The sequence below is a fragment of the Dermochelys coriacea genome, chromosome 3 (assembly GCF_009764565.3).
Source record: "Dermochelys coriacea isolate rDerCor1 chromosome 3, rDerCor1.pri.v4, whole genome shotgun sequence".
In the NCBI taxonomy this organism is placed as follows: Eukaryota; Metazoa; Chordata; order Testudines; family Dermochelyidae; genus Dermochelys; species Dermochelys coriacea.
In genome coordinates, this window is record NC_050070.1 from 160,266,858 (window position 1) to 160,287,086 (window position 20,229).

A 20,229-nucleotide genomic window follows, 5' to 3' on the forward strand; every position below is an offset into this window, starting at 1 on the left:
TACATTTAATTTAAAAATATCTCAAAATGGGAAGGACCTTGACTATATTTGTAAACATTTAACAGTTGTGGCAACTTTTACATTTATTGATATACTTAGGTGAGACAGACCTTCATCCCCACTTAGGCTGCTTTATGCAATGTAGAGGCCCTAAAAGTCCTATATCTGGTTGTCCGCCATGTAGAAGATAGCCATAAGACTGCTGCCTAAGGACTCCTTTGCAAGTCCTGATCTAGAGGGGTGTTCTGGAGCCGTGGCTGGAGAGGTTCTGTGCAGTGCAGGAGCCTGGGAGGGATATGAGGATCAATAAGAACGGTCACTGCTTTTATTTGTAAGCCAACTGTTATGGTCTAGTGTAAGTAAATGCTGTGTTTTAATGCAGATTTTTTTTGGTCATTGTAGTGAACTATATATAAGACAACCCCCATCTCTCGGTATATTTGGAACACTTGAAACAGATCACTTCATGTACAGTGCTGTTCATTAGAAGACCATTAGAAGACTACTTCCTTAGCAATTTTTTTCTTAATCTCTTGAGTGATACTTACAGAGACTTTCACAAATAGCACCACTCTTGTATAACTGTCAACATTGCTTGGCAGGGGAAGAGTGGTTATTTGTGTAGAGTGGAGTCCATGTTAAACCTTGCAATTACCTGCCAAATGAGTTTCCATAAACTTATCTCGTTGTTGAACTACCTATATCTACTCAGCACCCCCAAGAGCTCTTTAATTTTCTTGCTGTCTGCTATGCACAGAAATCCACCAGACATGTTAAAGCTCAGAGAGAGCCTTTGGGATTGTGGGTTGTAAACAACTTCTAATATCCAAGCACACACAGATTCACAGTTTACAAGGTTATTCCTGATGAAATGGTCATAGAAAAAACAGTCAGTGTTGACACTGAACTGTGAAGCTTTATAATAAAGTAACACCCGACTGAGAGAAAAGGGGACAGTAAATACTTCCCAAAGTCCAGAAGAAAACGCAGTCTTGGTTCATATCAGAAAGTTCATATATTTCAAAGAAGTACAAAATTAAAACTTAAAATTATGCAGAAATTGATGGCCCCCAGGTTTTCACTGCAGATTTGGGGCAGTGCTGGGACTTGGCTTAAAAGGAGAAATTTACCTAGTTTCCTGATGAGTAGCTAAGTGTTATTGTATCTATTAGAAACAGGATGAAACAGTTAATTAGCAAAAATGTCTACAGGAAAGAAATTAAATAAAGCTCACATGTATTGGGGGGGAAATTATAGTAATTATTTGAGACTTAAAATTTACTTACAAGTATTTACTTTGTCATTGTAGGTGGTAATAAATTGTGCCATTCCAAAAGGATTGAAGTACAATCAAGCTACACAGACCTTCCACCAGTGGCGTGATGCTAGACAGGTGTATGGTCTTAACTTTGGCAGTAAAGAAGATGCCAATGTCTTCGCAAGTGCCATGATGCATGCCTTAGAAGTGTTGAATTCACAGGAAACTGGTAAGGCTTTTAAACTTTTTCTTTGACTGACTGCAGATTATTCAGAATATCGAGATTAGATTAAAAATTTAAACTGAAATCTTAATTTCTTGACCTTTCAATGCCAAGTTTTGTGATTCTTAATGCACACTGGGTTTTTTAGTGGAGAAGATACTATTTCTTTAGTACGGATGGGCCTCTAGACACCTCAGTTGATTGTGTATTTATATGCCTAAACTCTCCTACCAGCTGGTGAATGTCTCAGCTTTGATTATCATTCACACAAGTACCATCCCTGAGAGCAGTTCATCTACTACTTGTAGAAATGTGGAAAATAAATTAAATATTAAATCTTAATTTTTCTTTCCTCGATGTTTTTGAGGTTTTTCCTTTCTAGAGAAAATGTTGTGAATTTTATACAGATTTTTCTTTTTTTGTTTTGTTATATAATATCTTAATTTATTATGAAAAGGGGAAATCAAATGAAGAAAATCCAACATCTCTTCCCCAATCCTGGGAGTTTAGCCCCCATTGATTCAGTGCTTTAGTTGGTAAGCTTAATAGGCATATTGTTGTCTTAATTCCAGTGTCTCACTTTTAAAGAAGCCACTAGTAACAGAGAATTGACAGAATCCTGGCTTCTTGAGCTATATCTGCAAGGTTTTCTGAAGGAATCTTTAGAATTTAAGCCTAACCTAGATTTGCTATCTAAAACCTTGCTGTAGAGAACAGTTCCTGCCAGATTGTTAAAATTTTTAAGGAAGATTTCAAATTTAGAACAATTGGAAATAGCATTGAAAAGTATCGGTATTCTTCATTTCATTTGGTTAGATTAACAATTGTATGTAATAAACATAAATTATGTAGTAAATTCCAAATGATAGTGAAATGTAAGTCTTGGGTTGTATTCCAGATTTATAAACTTGTAAAAGATACTGAAAGTTTGTAGGACACTTAAATGAATCAAAATTACATTGCTTCAATGTATAGTCTTTACACATTTCATAGTTGATCTAATTCTTTTGTGTGAAATAAATAAAATAAATAAATAAAGGACAAAATTCTTGCCCAAACCTTCATTGGGGGAATTTGGATGAGGAGTGAAGATGATATTTAATGTCTTCAGTTACAATGTGACCTTAATTAGCAGTATGCTGGCAGGATGGGAGAATGGAAAAAGTTCTAAATGCAAGAGGGAAAAGTGAAAGAAATATAGCTGGTATGCAAAATTTCCTGGGGCAATTTTTTTTGATAAGCAAGTAAAATTGCTTCCTCATCATTATGAGAATGAGCAAGTAGATGTTTTGCATTGATGATAAATTGTCATGATAATTCTGCAAGTAATTTATTTTTCCAGGGTTTTTATATTTTCCCTGCCAGATATTCATGCATGTATAAAATTGTTCCTCGCTACCAAACTTTCCCTTGATTCTGTAATGAGTCAGAATTTGTTTGTGCTATTAAGGAGAGCTCTTATTTCAACCCAAATATTTTGTTTGTGAATAGGACAAGGAAATTACAGCAACATGTAAACTGTGCAAACAGTTTGAAATAGAATAGTTTTTGAATGTTTGCCCTTTGTAAGATGTGGCTAGTCAGAAAAGTGATTTTTTTTTTTTTTTGGTCAACAAAAAGTATTACCTGTGTCTTCAAGTGAAACCCACTTACTTATTTAGCCAACCAAAACAATTTCTTTCTACTACTAGCATTTCAAAGTCTGTTCTGCTTCATACATCAACCGAATTGTTAGAGAAACTTTGATTATATAGAACTTTTGATGTTCTATATAAGGGTAAGGCCTAGAAAAATCCGATTACCTTGAGCACAAAAATGAAAAAATTGAGTAGTAAATATAATGCTAAAGAGAAGATTGCTTCTTTTATTACTGTTTCCCTGTATACACGTTCCTTATTTTGTAAATAGTATTCTTTAGCTTCCTACCTTTTGTTCCTTAAGCTTAGTTGAATATAAAGTCAGTTTGTGACCTATTTAAATATAGGAAAATAAGAAAGCAGGAATAAGTAGTCTAAATTCATTCTGACCTAAATATTTCACTACATTTTAACAGTTAAATAAAAATAGGCAGTTTGCACTTAGCTCTGAACACAGGTAGCATACTTACATACTGCTACTAAAATGTGAATGGTAGCAGCATAATCCCTTAACAGTTGCCTTATGAACATGCTACTGTAACTACAGATAGTTTGCTATCAAGGATAAGATGTTGATACTAGTGATGTAAGTGGAAAAAAAAAAACAAAGCTTAATTCTTTGGAGTTTGTCAGGCTAGAACAGAGGTCAGCAAATCTTTTTTGGCATGCGGCCCATCAGGTGGGCCTCAAGACATTTTGTTTACATTGATCCTCTGCAGGCACGGCCCCCCCACAGCTCCCAGTGGCAGCAGTTAACTTACAAACTGAATACACTTGATGTGAAATCATGTGGGCCTGAACCAAAGCCCGTAAACATCAACAGGCTTCAGATCAGGCACTGGGAGAATCACTATGAAACTTAATGTTGTTTTACTTTAACTATAACTGATTTTAAAATTGTTCTAGGAATGGATAACCTAGAGATATTGGTGTATAGTGAAAATCATAAACAAAAATTATTTCTCTAAGCAGAATACTGCTTGCTGTTACATAGCTATTGAACAAAGATCTGCAAATAAAATATGATTCCAGGTTATAAGACTAATACAGCTAAAACTAGACTTCCTGTTTAGAGAAAATGAAGATGTCAAATCAGAATGATTTCAAGTATCATATTATATATTACATTGAAAATATATTTTTTTTCAGATGTTGAAATAAGTTGAATAAGTTTGTGATCAACTTAACCTACTCCAGCAGTCCTTCAAATGATCATATATTCTTCAAGTGCTTGCTTATGTCCATTCCATTGTAGGTGTGTGTGCTCACCACATACACCGGTGCCAGAAGTTTTTACCCTCAGTGGTATCTGTAGGGAACCCTCTGGAGTGGCGCCCATATGTGCAGTATAAGGATGCTGCCGGCCCCCTTCCTCCCTCAATTCCTTCTTTTGCCACTGTTGGTGCTGGAACACTTCCCTTGCTCTAGCAAATGATTCCTATTCAGTGTTTTTTTTTTTAACTTTTTTTCTTTGTAAATAGTTACACTTAGTGAATAGTTATCAGTTCTTACTATTTTCGTATACTTTAGTGGTAGGGTGACCTCCCAGCCTGCAACTAGGATCTGTCTCATCCTTTATTTTCCCACCATTTGTTGCCTTACCTCCCTGCTTGGACCGCTATAACTACAGACCACTGGGTTCTCAATACAGTGGCAGTAACGTATACCCTCTAATTTCTTTCTGTCCCTCCTTCCCACCCCCTTTCCCCATACTGCTCACCCAGGAGGTGCAAGCCCTCCTACTACTGGGGGCCATAGAGCAAGTTCCCATGGAACAAAGAGGGAAAGGGTTTTACTCCTGGTATTTTTTCATTCTGAAGGCCAAAGGGGGCCTACGCCCCATCCTGGATATGCGAGACCTTTTTCTTGTTTAAAGTTTCTTACTGCATAATACTTATTTTGGAAGCTGAATGAGAGTTTAAATAGGAATTTACATCTGTAGTGGATATCTGCGATCCTGAGTGCTGCTATAATTTCCCCCCAGCTCCCTTCTCTTTTTTAAAGTTAGGACAGAGGGGTCATGGAAAAATCGTAGCTTGTGGCCTCTGAATATGAGCAGTGAATGCTCTCTGGCTTTTTTTCATATTCAGATAGTGAAATTTCACAATTAGATCTCTGGGTCCATTATTATGAGGTCCAGGCCAGGGAAGCAGCAGCCTGTGTGCTCTCTCCAACTTCCTGTTCCAGAGAGCTCAGATGTAATAACTCTGCAATTAAAGTTTTTATATACCAGATTGTATTTGTCATCAGTGTTTTCAGTTATTCCCTTAATTCTGATGATGATTCTTCTCACTCTGTTTTGTATATCGTCCAGTTTAAGCTGCCTCTCTCTCTCTCTGTTCCATCAGTGTCATATGACCGTCTCACTTGTTTCTCTTAGGCCAGTTTCTGGCACAGTGACATACTCTTTCACGTCAGTAGCTTTCTTCATTACTGCTAGAAGATTGGGCATCGGATCCTTTCATGGCCGTACACTCTGAGACCTACTCCAAAATATCCGCTTTGATAACCATTTGATTTTCTTCAGCATTGGCATTTCTGCCTGATTTGACTGCCACTTGGAGTTTGAGAAGTCTCTTCACGCTCTGAGCCAGTAACACTCTTCTTAGTTGAGGTATTTTTTTTTTTTAAATGTTTGGATTTTTTGGAGAATCCATCTTCTTCAAATCTGCTGCTTTTTGGGGAGGTTAATAAGTTTTGAGGGTTGATGGAAGCAGATGAATTTGGAATCCCACTCCAAGTTCAGGCTTCAGGCAGCCGTGTTATTCTGGACCCCTCTATCTTACAGGTTTATACTGGCATTGATCACCATAGTATTAGTGCCTGGCATAATATAAGAACCACTGTAAAGTAAAATGGAATCACATTTGTCATATTTCTGCACTTTTTTCTTTCTTAGCTGTCATTGAACACTTTTTGTCATTTTTCACTTTAATAATCACCTCTTCACCAGAATTGAGCTGCCGTAAAGACTGAAATGACGTATGCAATGAGGTTGCATGAGAATCAGCAGTGCTCTCATGCCTTAACAATTATAGCCAACACGTCCAGTTTTTCATTTAACCGAAATATTTATAATGGTCCATGTGTGCGGGTTACTTGAATTTGATGGGTCTTGTACTATTTAGTATAAAGCATATCCAGTCACACACACACACTCGCTACTTTTTTAGTAGCAGAAGCTCTAGCAGTTTGCTGCACACGTACATCCTGAATTAGTCTGTTCTGAACAATTGATTTTTTTTTAGTTCATACAAGTCTAAATAAAGAGTGCCTATCTGTATTCTCGAGGGACTCCTGGCAGAACTTTAAAAGTTGAAACAAGAAAAAATAACAAAATATAACTAAAGCACAGCTGTACAATCAGCGCAACCCACTATCAACAAACCAAACAACTCAATTAATCTTCCCCTTCCTGCTGCTCCCTAACCACTTCCCCAAATGCTGGGGGGAGGGGGTAGGAAGAGAAAGAGAAAAGAGAGGGTGGAAAGATGAGCTTTTGTGGTGTTCCTGTAGGTCATTGGATTTGGACTACTTTGGACAAAGTGAGTAAATTCCAAAGCCATTCTCTGCTAGAGAATGCCCTGCTACCAGTCCCTTCAGTGGGGCTTCACGTCTAGTATCTCTGCTGCTTTCAGCTGTGATGGCATGACATGATGTACATATGTGAAAACTATTTATCTGCACTAATTAACAACAACTTTAAAGTGCAGGGCTTTTCTCTATCTCGTTTTCTGTTACACGTTATATCATAGAAGTTTTTTCACCTGGACGAATCACTGGCTCATCAGCTCAAATGTCATCAACAATTCTGTTGCTAGGAAATGTGCTGAAACTGCCCCAAACTTAAATAGCTTTAAAAAAAAAAAAAAGTGATTGAGATTTGCTTTTATAAAAAGTATGTACAAATTTTTAAGAATATGTTACACTGGGAATTTTATTGTTTAGGAGCAGTTTCCTTATTGGGTAGGTTGATCTAATTTTTTGGTCCTTTTGAGTTTCTACTATATATTAAAATAGTTACAAATGTATTTAATCCAAGATGGAATAGTGAAAGGTGAAACAAATTTGAGAAATCTATATTTAAAAATATTAATCTTCAAGAGGATATATTTTACCTGCAATGATCTTTCTAAAGTTTCTTTACCTAGATCTATGTGTAACAATATTAAAATCCTTCAGATTCTTCAAATTGAATAGGAGAATCCTATTTATTCCTGTCCAGTTCTGCTGCAAGAATTGCTTACTATGCAGACTAAGAAAATATAGAAGAAAAATAATGAAATTTGACTGCCAGTGTGTAGTTGCAATTGCTTTGATAATATGTTAGTGAATCTATTCTTGCGTTCTGGAAAACACACTCAAATGTTTTCTTTTGGCATGACAGTTATACTTGGCATATTCTTCAGACAAATTGTAGAATTATTCATAATCTGATGTTACTTAATCATGTTGGTATTTTTCAGAGGTCATGTGGATCATTTTAAATGTTAAAAATGTGACTTTGCCCAAAATATCTTCAATTTGAAGTTTAACTACTTTTATACCTAATATTTTAATATTTAATGTTATTAATATTAGGAAGCTTTGAAAGATTGAATGAAACAGTGGGTAATCATATATCTAAGAGGGTCAGAAGGCATCAGGATCCTTAATCAGCTACAAGATATCTAGCACTGTTATCCAGAGTTCAGTTGAAAGGAATGTCTGATTTTAAGTTAATAATCTTCCAGGAGTGTATTTTTAAATTGTTCTTGTACTCACCAATACCAATCACCTATAGCAAAGACAATAGTACTTCTTGTGAAGGTTTGCATACTGTAGATGTGAGGAAGGGAAATTGTTTCACACAGTACACAGAAGGAAAGTTCCTGATGTCTGCTTCCTGAAAAGTTCAATTTGGCAGTCAAAAAGTGAATGAAATGACAGGGAAAATGTTAAGGGAGCGAAGTATGAGGAGAATCATTTGAGAGCCTTCACTTACAATATTCAGTCTTTTAAGAGAATAGCTGTAAATAGGGGGAGGCACATGTAATGAATGATATGCATACATGTCTTCGCTTTTTTCCCCTTCAGGGTTGCCCATATAATACTCCTGTTTTTAAAAAAAACAGTAACGTAGTATGAGGTGTCCAGTATTGACCACAATTTATTCCCCTGTGATAGAGCTCTCAGAAAATATATTATCTGAACTGGGAAGGAACAACAAATGCTATTGTGGAGTATCTATTTTAGGGTCTCAAGCAATGCTAGCCCAAGCGAGTGGTTTAAGAATGAGTATGAGAAGAATAAATTTGTATGTGCGACTTGCATCTAGAGGGGACTTTGAGTTAGTAGTGAAAGGAGATGAGGGCAGAGAGAGAAGATGCTTATAAGATGGTGTCTGTAGTAGTTGCATAGGTTGTTCCATGTAGTTGCTTCTATCTCAAAATAATCGTGATTATGTAAGAATCCTCTGGGTTTGATTGGCATCATTTTTTTTTCTAACCATCAGTTTGTTTCTTGTGTTTTTTAAATGAGTATATGGTTTTCTGGATATAAAGATTGATATAAGGACAATTTAAAAAAAACAAACTCCCCTAACAATCTTAGTTAATCCTAGGCATCTCTTACTTAAATTGCAAAAGAGGAAAAAAGCAACAAATACACATCAGAAAAGGGAAAAGCTATACTAGTTTCATCTGGAAACTAACAAATAATTTTCAGGTTGAAGGTTTAAATCTTTCTCTGAAATTACGTTATTACTACTGCAAAAAGAAAAGGAGTACTTGTGGCACCTTAGAGACTAACGCATTTATTTGAGCATAAGCTTTCATGAGCTACAGCTCACTTCATCGGGTGCATTCCGACGCCCATTGCCAGCTGTGTCCACATATCTATTCAGGGGACACCATCATAGGGCCTAATCGCATCAGCCACTCTATCAGAGGCTCGTTCACCTGCACATCTACCAATGTGATATATGCCATCATTTGCCAGCAATGCCCCTCTATCATGTACATGGGTCAAACTGGACAGTCTCTACGTAAAAGAATAAATGGACACAAATCAGACGTCAAGAATTATAACATTCAAAAACCAGTTAGAGAACACTTCAATCTCTCTGGTCACTCGGTTACAGACCTAAAAGTTGCAATACTTCAACAAAAAAACTTCAAAAACAGACTCCAACGAGAAACTGCTGAATTGAATTAATTTGCAAACTGGATACAATTAACTTAGGCTTGAATAGAGACTGGGAGTGGATGGGTCATTACACAAAGTAAAACCGTTTCCCCATAAAAAAAAGGAGTACTTGTGGCACCTTAGAGACTAACAAATTTATTTGAGCATAAGCTTTCGTGAGCTACAGCTCACTTCATCGGATGCTCATGAAAGCTTATGCTCAAATAAATTTGTTAGTTTCTAAGGTGCCACAAGTACTCCTTTTCCTTTTGCGAATACAGACTAACAGGTTGCTACTCTGAAACCTGTCATTATTTCCCCATGTTTATTTCCCACCCTCCACCCCCAACCGTTCCTCAGATGTTCTTGTCAACTGCTGGATATGGTCCACCTTGATTATCACTACAAATGGTTCCCCCTCCCTCCCCCCGCTCTCCTGCTGGTAATAGCTCACCTTACCTGATCACTCTTCTTACAGTGTGTATGGTAACACCCATTGTTTCATGTTCTCTGTGTGTATAAATATCCCCACTGTATTTTCCACTGAATGCATCCGATAAAGTGAGCTGTAGCTCACAAAATCTTATGCTCAAATAAATTTGTTAGTCGCTAAGGTGCCACAAGTCCTCCTTTTCTTTTTGCGAATACAGTCTAACACAGCAGCTACTCTGAAACCTGTTATTACTACTGATTACTAAACTAAGGCTTGAAGTCAGACTAATCATAGTTCATTTTTATTAGTCAAATCTTACAAAATACATAATACTCTTAAAGCTGAGGATGTATGTTCATTTACAGTTCTTTGGTTTTTAAGCAGCAAAGATAGAGTTAATAGAATCAGTGCTGGTAGGGGGAGTGCTGTTAGCATTATGCATATCATGGAATGAATAATTTAGTATCTTCAGGAAATGCAAACTGCAATAAGAACTCAAACAGCCTTATTAGAATATGTGCCAAGTAACCTACCAGAATGAAATTAAGAACCTGCTAAAGACAGGGGGAAAACCTTCAAAAGTGCTTTTCAAGAACTCTAAACTTCAGATTTCATTATGAATCTATAAGATTCGGGGGAGGGGGGGAAGCTGATTCTGCTGAATTGCAATAATGGTGGTTTACTTGCATTCTGACAGTTCTCTGGAGGGCATTGTCCTCTCTCCTTGCCAGAATAGTAATGGGATGTGGCAGTATCTGTGTTGTCAGAAATGGGATAATATCTCCATTTTTGCTTGTAAGTGGTTTATTTTTTTTCACTTGTTTAAATGTAAAATTGATTAAAGGGGAAAAAAGGACGATAAATGTATAAGGTTGTTAGACTTCATTTTTTAATGTTAGATTCTATAGTCATAGCTGTTAATCTTTTAGTGAAAATGAGTTTCCACAAGCAAATTAAATACAAAGCAACTTGGATTCGTTGGAAAGATTACCCTTTCAGTGTGTCAAAACATTGAACTAAAATATGTATTTTAATAACAGGAACTTTGTAATTAGTCTTTGTCTGACAGTGTATTGCTATTCCTTTATAATCCTATTGTATATAACATTATCGAAAGAAGTATTACCTTTAACTTTATTTGTATTACAGTTTTGGGGATCATTAAAGTGTTTAGCAGGGTTCTGTTTGCTTCTAACTATTAACTAAGTGATTGTATAGCGTCCTAAATTTCAATAATGTATTGCATAAAAGCATTGAGTGAAAGTCTGGGAGTAAGAGTCAAAGAATTTCATTAAAACTCTGCAATTGGCCTAACTTAGAAACCATGGATGTATCTTTCATTTTGAGGATAAGAGTTTAAAGTATGTAAACTTTGTTAAACTACTTAATTTTAATTCTGTTGATAGTTTTACTAAAGATCAATACCTAATACAAGTTGCAACTGTCTTAAAGCAATTTACTGCATTTACGATTTTGTGCACAACCTTGGAGACGTTATGCCAACTTTATTTTTAACACATTGTCACGTTTCTTAGTAGTGTAGGTAAAAATGGACAGTGGTCTTTCAGGCAGATAATAGCATTCATATTTAAAAACTCTGATAGAATTAAAGTAAAATACAATAATTTCATCATAGTATTGATACAATTAACTTTGATACTTACGAAGAGAGATTTTTCCTCTACCCCAGCATAGCTTTGTTTCGGATGTTAGTATAGATAATAGGTCAATCTATAGTCAAATTTAGGGGTGTTTGGTCCAATTATTCTTTATTGAGTAATTGTGTTTGTTGGGTTCTTGTTATACTATACCTTTCCAAACTCTTAACTGAAAACCCAGGTTTGATTTGCTATAAGATATTGTGCACCCCTGGTGTAGAGCAAGTGTGCTGTGAGTATAAAAGATGAACATCCGTGTCAGTCTCTAAAGAGAGAGAGAACAAAATGATGGCTGAAATAAAACTAGAGATTTGGAAGGTATGGATAAAATCTATGATTATAAAAGCATAGACGTGTATGGCTGAAAGGGACCTCGAGGTCATCAGTCCAGCCTCTCACTGACACAGGACCAAATCTATGTAGACCATCCCTGACAGGTGTTTGTCTAACCTGTTCTTAAAAACCTCTAGTGACAGGAATTCCACAACCTTTTCTGGAAGCTATTCCTATATTCAACTATACTTATAGTTTAGAAAGTTTTTTGTGACATCTAACTGTGACAAAGTTCCTGCTCTACCTTGGTGGGTCTTGCGCTTATTGGCAGATTTGCTTGCCTTGGAGCTTCACGGCAGCCCTCAGCTTGGCCATTTTTCTGAATTCACAGTCCAGGTCGACTCCTCCTGTGTCTGACCAGGAGTTGGGAGGATTTGGGGGGAACCCGGGCCCGCCCTCTACTTCGGGTTCCAGCGCAGGGCCCTGTGGAATGCAGCTGTCTAGAGTGCCTCCTGGAAAAGCTGTGCAACAGCTACAACTCCCTGGGCTGCTTCCCCATGGCCTCCTCCCAACACCTTCTTTATCCTCACCATAGGACCCTCCTCCTGGTGTCCGATAATGCTTGTACACCACAGTCCTCCTACAGTCCGCGTTCTCACTCTCAGCTCCTAGTGCCTCTTGCTCCCAGCTCCTCACGCGCACACCACAAACTGAAGGGAGCTCCTTTTTTTAAAACCCAGGTGCCCTGATTAGCCTGCCTTAATTGATTCTAGCATCTTCTTGATTGGCTGCAGGTGTTCTAATCAGCCTGTCTTAATTGTCTCCAGAAGGTTCTGGAACCTTCCTTGTGTTACCTTACCCAGGGAAAAGGGACCTACTTAGCCTGGGGCTAATATATCTGCCTTCTATTGCTCTCCTATAGCCATCTGGCCCGACCCTGTCGCATATCTCTTCCCCCCCCCATCCCCCGCTCAACACTACAGGGTTGGGCAGCTTGGGACATCAGGCAGTGTACTCATGACAAGCCATCTGCATTGCCATGGTGGCTTCCAGCCGGGTGTTGTATGGTGAATTGGAAAGATTGTAGGGGCAGGAACCACCTGGTCACCCTTGCGCTCTTCTCTTTATTTCGCTGCATGCACTGGAGGGGTGCATGGTCGGTCACAAGGGTAAACCGTCGTCCCAGAAGGTAATAATGTAATGTTTCCATGGCCCATATCGCAGCTAGGCACTCTTTCAACCACAGCATACTTCTGCTCTCTCGGGAGGAGTTTCCTGCTGAGGTAGAGGATTGGGTGTTCTTCATCTCTTACCATCTGCCATAGGACAGCTCCCAATCCTACTTCAGATGCATCTGTTTGTAAAATGAATTCTTTGTTGAAGTCTGGGGCTATAAGCACAGGGTTACTGCAGAGGGCTGTCTGTAGATCCAGGAATGCTTTCCCTGCGGCGTCTGTCCACTTCACCATGTCTGGACCCCGGGCTTTTATCAGGTCTGTCAGGGGACTCGCTCTGGTAGTAAAATGGGGAAGAAATAGTCGGTAGTACCCCACCACACCCAGGAATGCCCGGACGTGCTTTTTCCGATTCGTCCGGGGCCAATTTTGGATAGCCTCTAGTTTGTTTAGTTGGGACTTGACCGTGCCCCTTCCTACAATGTAGACAAGGTATTTAGCCTCAGCTAGCCCTATAGCACACTTGGCTGGCTTGGCTTTGAGGCCAGCCTGTCTTAGCATGTGCAGAACCGCTTCCACCTTTCCTAAGTGGGTTTCCTAGTCAGGGGTGTGAATAATCACATCATCCAGGTATGGTGCTGCATAACTGGTATGGGGCTGTAGGAGCTTGTCCATAAGACGCTGGAAGGTGGCAGATGCCCCATGCAGTCCAAAAGGAAGAACAGTGTATTGAAACAGACCCTCTGGTGTAGAGAATGCAGTTGTCTTTTTTCGCATCTTTGGCAAGGAGAATCTGCCAGTATCCCTTTGTTAAATTAAGGGTGGTCAAAAATTGGGCATTGCCCAAGCGGTCAACTAACTCATCGATATGGGATATACATCGAATTTGCATATCTCATTCAGCTGGCGAAAGTCATTACAAAACCTATTGGTGCCATCGGGTTTGGGCACCAACACAGTCAGGCTTGACCACTGACTGTGGGACTCTTCGATGACTCCCAGCTCCAGCATCCTTTTTTACCTCTGCCATGATCTCCTCCCTTTTTACTGCTGGGACCCGATAGGGCCTTAAAGTTACCTTTGCCCCAGGATCTGTGATGATGTGGTGATACGCTTCGGTGGTCCGGCCTGGTTTGGTTGAAAACACGTCCTGGTATCGGTTGATCATCTCAGTTACCTCCTCCTTCTGTTTGGTGTCATTTCAGTGGATATCCTGATCTACTCCTGCATATTATTTCCTTGGATCAGGGTCTCTTGGGCCACTACACACGCCTCTCGTTGGTGCCAAGGCTTTAAGAGGTTAATGTGATAAATTTATTCTTGTTTCCGGCGTGCTGGCTGCCACACCTTGTAGATTACTTCCCCCACAGGTTCAACCACCTCATAGGGCCCCTGCCATTGGGCCAAAAGCTTGCTTTCTGCTGTGGGTACTAACACCATCACCCGATCTCCTGGTTGGAACTGTCGGACTTTTGCCTGGCGATTGTAATGGGTTCGCTGGGCCTCCTGCAACTTTTTCCAAACTTTTTCCGAACAATAGGGATGACCCGGGCTATCCATTCTCGCATCTGGAACACATGATCAATTATATTTCTCCCCTCATTGGGTTCCTCTTCCCAGATTTCTTTTGCAATATCTAGTATGCCACGGGGGTGGCGTCGCTATAATAATTCAAAGGGGGAAAACCCAATTGAGGCCTGAGGTACCTCCCGGATTGCAAACATGTGGTAGGGTGTCCCAATCCTTCCCATCTCGACTTACCACTTTCCTTATCGTTGCCTTGAGGGTTCGGTTATACCTTTCTACTAGCCCATCAGTCTGCGGATGATAGATTGAAGTTCTCAGGGTACGTATATGGAGCATTGTACAGAGGTCCTTCATTAGCTTTGACATAAATGGGGTACCTAGGTCTGTTAATATCTCCTTAGGTAGCCCTACTCGGGCAAAGATCCCCACAAACTCTTTAGCTATCATTTTACAGGCCGTGTTCCGCAGGGGGATGGCTTCTGGGTAGCAAGTAGCATAATCCAGAACGACAAGTATACATTGGTGGCCCCGGGCTGTCTTCTCCAGGGGTCCCACTAGATCCATGTCTATTTGCTTGAAGGGGATCTCTGTGATGGGAAGGGGTACTAAAGGTGCCCTCAAGTGGGGACGGGGACTGTGCAGCTGACACTCTGGGCAGGACGCACAGTACCTCCGCACTTCTTCATGTATTCCGGGCCAGAAGAATCGTCGCAGGACCCATGCCAGGATCTTCTCTACCCCCAAATGCCCCAAAAAGATGACTATGGACCAGACTTAATAAAGCATTCTGATGTTTTTGAGGTACTAGGATCTGCTGTAGCTTCTGCCCCTGTACTGGTGCAGATTCTTCTTCATTATGAAGTAGGGTCCTAGTCCCTCGGTTTTCCCTTCCACGGGAAAAATAGACCCCATCTATTTCGGTCACCTCCTTACTAATGTTGTTGTACCTTGGGTCTTCAGCCTGGTCCCGTCCAAAACTTCCTCTCCCGGGGCTAATCTGCGTGAGATCTAGGGGGCCAGTCTCTGTTGCCTCTGCTGGTTCAGGGGCGTTAGGGTATGGGTCAGACTCAGGTGCTTCTCCCTCCTGGGTGGCCTCCTTTTCAGCTGCTCGGGTCCGCCTACCTACGAGAGCGACCCTCTGGCTTTGGGCCAGTATTTGCGTTCCCAAGGCCTTAGCTGCCCTTCTTTCCCTTTGCGTCTTTCTATGCTGTTTGGGAGTGGAGAACAAATCTGGGGATATTTCAGAGAAGGTTGGGGGTTGACAGTCTACTGTAGATGCCTCACTACTTTCAGGGCTTCTCCCTTTCTCCAATTCCCCTACCGGGAGTAAGTCTCCAAACCCTGGGAAGTCCCTCCCCATGAGCATTGGGTATGGGAGTTTAAGGACTACACCTGCTGCTACCTCAGTAGCGTTCCCCTGAATCTCGATTTTTTTACTGACATGGTGGGGTAATAATCATCTGTCCCATGGACACATGTTATCCCCGTACGCTTAGCCCACAGCAGCTGACTACACTTCACGAGCTTCCCTGAGACAAGCGTGATAGCACTCCCCGAATCAATCAGTGTTGTGGTCTCTATCCCATTTAGCTTCGCTGGTCTAGTGAAGCATATGTGGGTTAGTGAGACCCCCACAAGGTGGATTAGGGAGCATGGGTCTGCCCAGTTCCCCAGGTTACACTGCATAGGCTCCTCGGCACTGGGACACTGTTCAGCTATGTGTCCCCACTCCCCGCAGGCGTAACATCTGTATGGAACCCTAGGTGTTCCCCGGTCTCTCATGTACCAGTTGATGACCAGAACCTCTAGTATCTCCTCCGGACTCCAGGACTCAGTTTGTAACCACTTTCATGCGAGATGGATGAGGTCGTATAATTGGGACTGCGGGGTTTTGTTTTTCTGGTACCTCCACTCATGATATCGCTGGGCCTGCACTGCAGTCGTTACCCCAGATCTGGCCAGGATCTCTGCTTTCAGCTGGGGGTAGTCTGCCGCAGCCTCTACAGGCAAATCATAGTAGGCCTTCTGGGCCTCCCCACACAGGAATGGAGCGAGGATGCCAGACCACTGTTCTCGGGGGCCAAGCCTCCCGCAGGGCTGTCCTCTCAAAGGCCAGGAGGTATGCCTCTACATCATCCTCCCACGTCATTTTCTGCAGCCAATTGGTGGCCCGCATGATTGGCGTCCCATCATGGCCACGGTTCAGCTCTGTAAGGGCCTTTACCTGGTTTACCAGTTCCCGCAACATAGCCCGGGTTTGAGCAGCCTGGTCTATCAGCAGGCGATTAGTCTCTTGCTGCAGCCACCCCTGCCTCCTGTTGGGCGGCTGCCTGGACACGAGTAGCCTCCTGCTGGGCAGCTGTGGCTTGTATCAGTGCCCGCACTACCTTTTCCATTGTGGTGGGGGGAAAAAAAATAGATCCTCTTCCCTTTTTTCTTTTTTCTTCCAAACACCCTCCTTATTCCGCCATGCTGTGGACACCAGATCCCACTTCCGACACCAGTTGTGACAAAGTTCCTGCTCTACCTTGGTGGGTCTTGCACTTATTGGCAGATTTGCTTGCCTTGGAACTTCACGGCAGCCCTCAGCTTGGCCATTTTTCTGAATTCACAGTCCAGGTCGACAACTCCTGTGTCTGACCAGGAGTTGGGAGGATTTGGGGGGAACCCGGGCCCGCCCTCTACTCCAGGTTCCAGCCCAGGGCCCTGTGGAATGCAGCTGTCTAGAGTGCCTCCTGGAACAGCTGTGCGACAGCTACAACTCCCTGGGCTGCTTTCCCATGGCCTCCTCCCAACACCACCTTTATCCTCGCCATAGGACCTTCCTCCTGGTGTCTGATGATGCTTGTACACCTCAGTCCTCCAACAGTCAGTGTTCTCACTCTCAGCTCCTAGTGCCTCTTGCTCCCAGCTCCTCACGCGCACACCACAAACTGAAGAGAGCTCCTTTTTTAAAACCCAGGTGCCCTGATTAGCCTGCCTTAATTGATTCTACATCTTCTTGATTGGCTGCAGGTGTTCTAATCAGCCTGTCTTAATTGTCTCCAGAAGGTTCCTGATTGGTCTGGAACCTTCCTTGTGTTACCTTACCCAGGGAAAAGGGACCTACTTAGCCTGGGGCTAATATATCTGCCTTCTATTACTCTACTATAGCCATCTGGCCCAACCCTGTCATATAACCTAAATCTCCCTTGATGCAGATTAAGCCAATTACTACCTGTCCTATCTTCAGTGCACATGGAAGACAATTGATCACCGTCCTCTTTGTAACAGCCTTTAACACAATTGAAGACTTTTAGCAGGTCCCCCCTTGGTCGTCTTTTCTCAAGACTAAGCATGCCCATTTTTCAACCTTTCCTCATAGGTCAGGTGTTCTAAAACTTTCATCCTTTTTTCTCTCTCTCTCCTCTGGACCCTCTCCAGTTTGTCCACATCTGTCTTAAAGTGTGGTGCCCAAAATTGGACACTGTCGTTTAGCTGAGGCCTTATCAGTGACAAGTAGAGCGGGGAAATTACCTCCTGTGGTTTATACATAACACTCCTCCTAACCCACCCCAGTATGGTATTTGCCTTTTCTGTCACTGCATCACATTGTTGATTCTTATACAATGTGTGATCCAATTTTTCAGCCGTACTACCACCTATCCAGTTATTTTCCATGTTGTAATTGTGCAGTTTTTTCCTCTTCTGAAGTGTAGTACTTTGCACTTGATTGATTGAATCACACTTTGTTAATTTCAGACCAATTATCCAGTTTATCAAGGACACTTTGATTCTAATCCTGTCCTCCCTAGTGCTTGCAACCCCTCCAAAATTGATGTCATCTGCAAATTTTATAAACATACACTTCACTCCATTATCCAAGTCATTAGAGAATGACTAGCAGGAAATGGATTTTTAAAGGCAGGAAGAAGCCGTAAAGGGAAGATTTGGTAGTTCTGAGTAGGGTTGATAAATGGATTATTTATGGTGCTGTACAAATCCAGAACAAAAAAAAGATGGGCTGTGCCCCAGGTAGCTTGTATCTTATTTGATGGATATTAAGCAGTTAATTTATGAAAATAGGAATAACTGTTTTCTAGGACAGAACTATGTACTCTTAACTGAAACATGTATGTTTACTGTGGTTTTGAAACTCTTGCGTATGCTCCTTGTTTAATAAATGCTTTTGATCTACTCCTTCTAATATTTACTTCAGGAGGAATTTTAATGATCAATATTGTTGTTTTGTTGTATTGAGTATAATGCTTTGTTTTTATTTGTATGTCACAAATACTAAAACCTCTTGGTGATATAATAATCTCTTCTGTGCAAATAAAATCAGATAGCTGGAACAGCACGTTTGTTTGGGGAAAATGAGATTGATGTTCTTAACAGGTCCTCAGATCCTTCTGTTAGCTCAAAATCAAATTCATTTCACTGGCAAATCCTAACTTCCTGTCCCTGAAAATAGTTTTGTTTTAGTGGAGGAAAATGTGAGAGGGGGGAGGTTTTCAGTTCATAAAAAGTGATTGTGAACTTTCCTTGAAATAGCTAAACAATTCACTATTGCTATGCTAAAATACATACTTTCCCATCAGTCAACTTGCTATTTACCTTCAATCCATTCTTCCTTTGAAAAGCTATATTTCAGATTTTGATTTGAATAACAGACCCCCTCAGAATTTATTTTCGTGTGGGTGAGGATAGGCTACTTTAATGTTAGTGTTACTTAAGTTCGTGTCTACTTAGCTGTTTTTAATTATTAAACGATTGCTCTGTGAATTACATACGTTTATACAACTATCTCAAAACACTTTTTCCAGAGAGCTCACTTTCCTGAACCAAAGTATTGCGTATAGATCTTGCCTAGTTGACTGAGTTACAGCTATACTGTTTCCAGTAACACTGATTTTTTTTAATAACTTTTATTCTTATGGTGAAAGAGAGCCTTACAAAATGTCTCTGATGCATATTTGCTGAGAAAATTATAGTAATTACAAGAGCATTTTTTGCATTTTAGATCATTCTAAAATATAAAGGATGAACGTTTTAGCTTTTCTTTTGGTTACAGTAACATGAGTTCGCAGAATGAATGAATTACCAAATCTAGTGATTTATCATTCCTCCACTAAACTTGTGAAGATAATATGGTCTTGTGAACAGACTCCAGAATGTGTTCTGCAAGTGATTATGGTCAATCAGTCATCCTGGCACTATTTTGCTTATGCCCCCCTTTCTTCAGTTGGTTTGAGCAAGATAGTGACACAATGATTGAGCAAACTTAATTTACTGGGAACAGATGTATCTCTTTGTTTTTTGTTTTGTTTTTTTTAAAGTAGTCATTTTGTCCCAATGATAGCACAGCTTGCAAAGAGAACCCATTTCAAAATGGCTAACTGCATTTGCTCTTCGGATGGTAGGTTATTGTTTGAAGGTCATAATATAACATTCTATTGGAAACATACCAACCTCGTGAATTTTGTCTTTGAAATTTGTAGTGCAGCCAAATAATGCTTACTAAATATTTACAAAATAATATTGCATAGACATAACATAGCAATGTTGGCTGTCTGTTTTACCAGGTCAGCTCTTCCTATGCTGCTTCTATTTTTTGTTGGTTGTAACTCATGTGGTGTATGCTTGAATTGCCACATGAAAGCAGAAATTGACTGAAGAGTACCATAGGTCATACTGCTTTATGGCTTAGACTCTACCAAATTCTTGGTCCATTTTGATCAAATTAACAGCCAGAGGATTTTTAAAATAATAAATTTCACGGTGTTGGAACCGTGGGGGTCCAAACCCAAAAGGTGGTTGTGGTGGAGGCAGGGGCTGCAAGGCTGTTGTAGGGGGGTCGTGATATTGCCACTCTTACTTCTGTGCTGCTGCTGGTGGCGG

At 40.5% G+C, this 20,229-nt stretch overlaps 1 protein-coding gene across 23 annotated transcripts in view; it reads left to right on the forward strand.

The window, feature by feature from the left end:
• ENAH (ENAH actin regulator) overlaps positions 1 to 20,229 on the forward strand; it is a 145,627-nt gene that overhangs the window by 58,239 nt on the left and 67,159 nt on the right. For 22 of the 23 annotated variants that reach the window (XM_038394810.2, XM_038394813.2, XM_038394814.2 and 19 more), the window contains exon 3: positions 1,310 to 1,487. In XM_038394810.2, the coding sequence (XP_038250738.1) occupies positions 1,310 to 1,487 (178 nt within the window). Of the gene's footprint in view, positions 1 to 1,309; positions 1,488 to 10,368; positions 10,512 to 20,229 lie in introns of those variants that run through there. The other variant, XM_043511687.1, reaches the window with a different exon arrangement.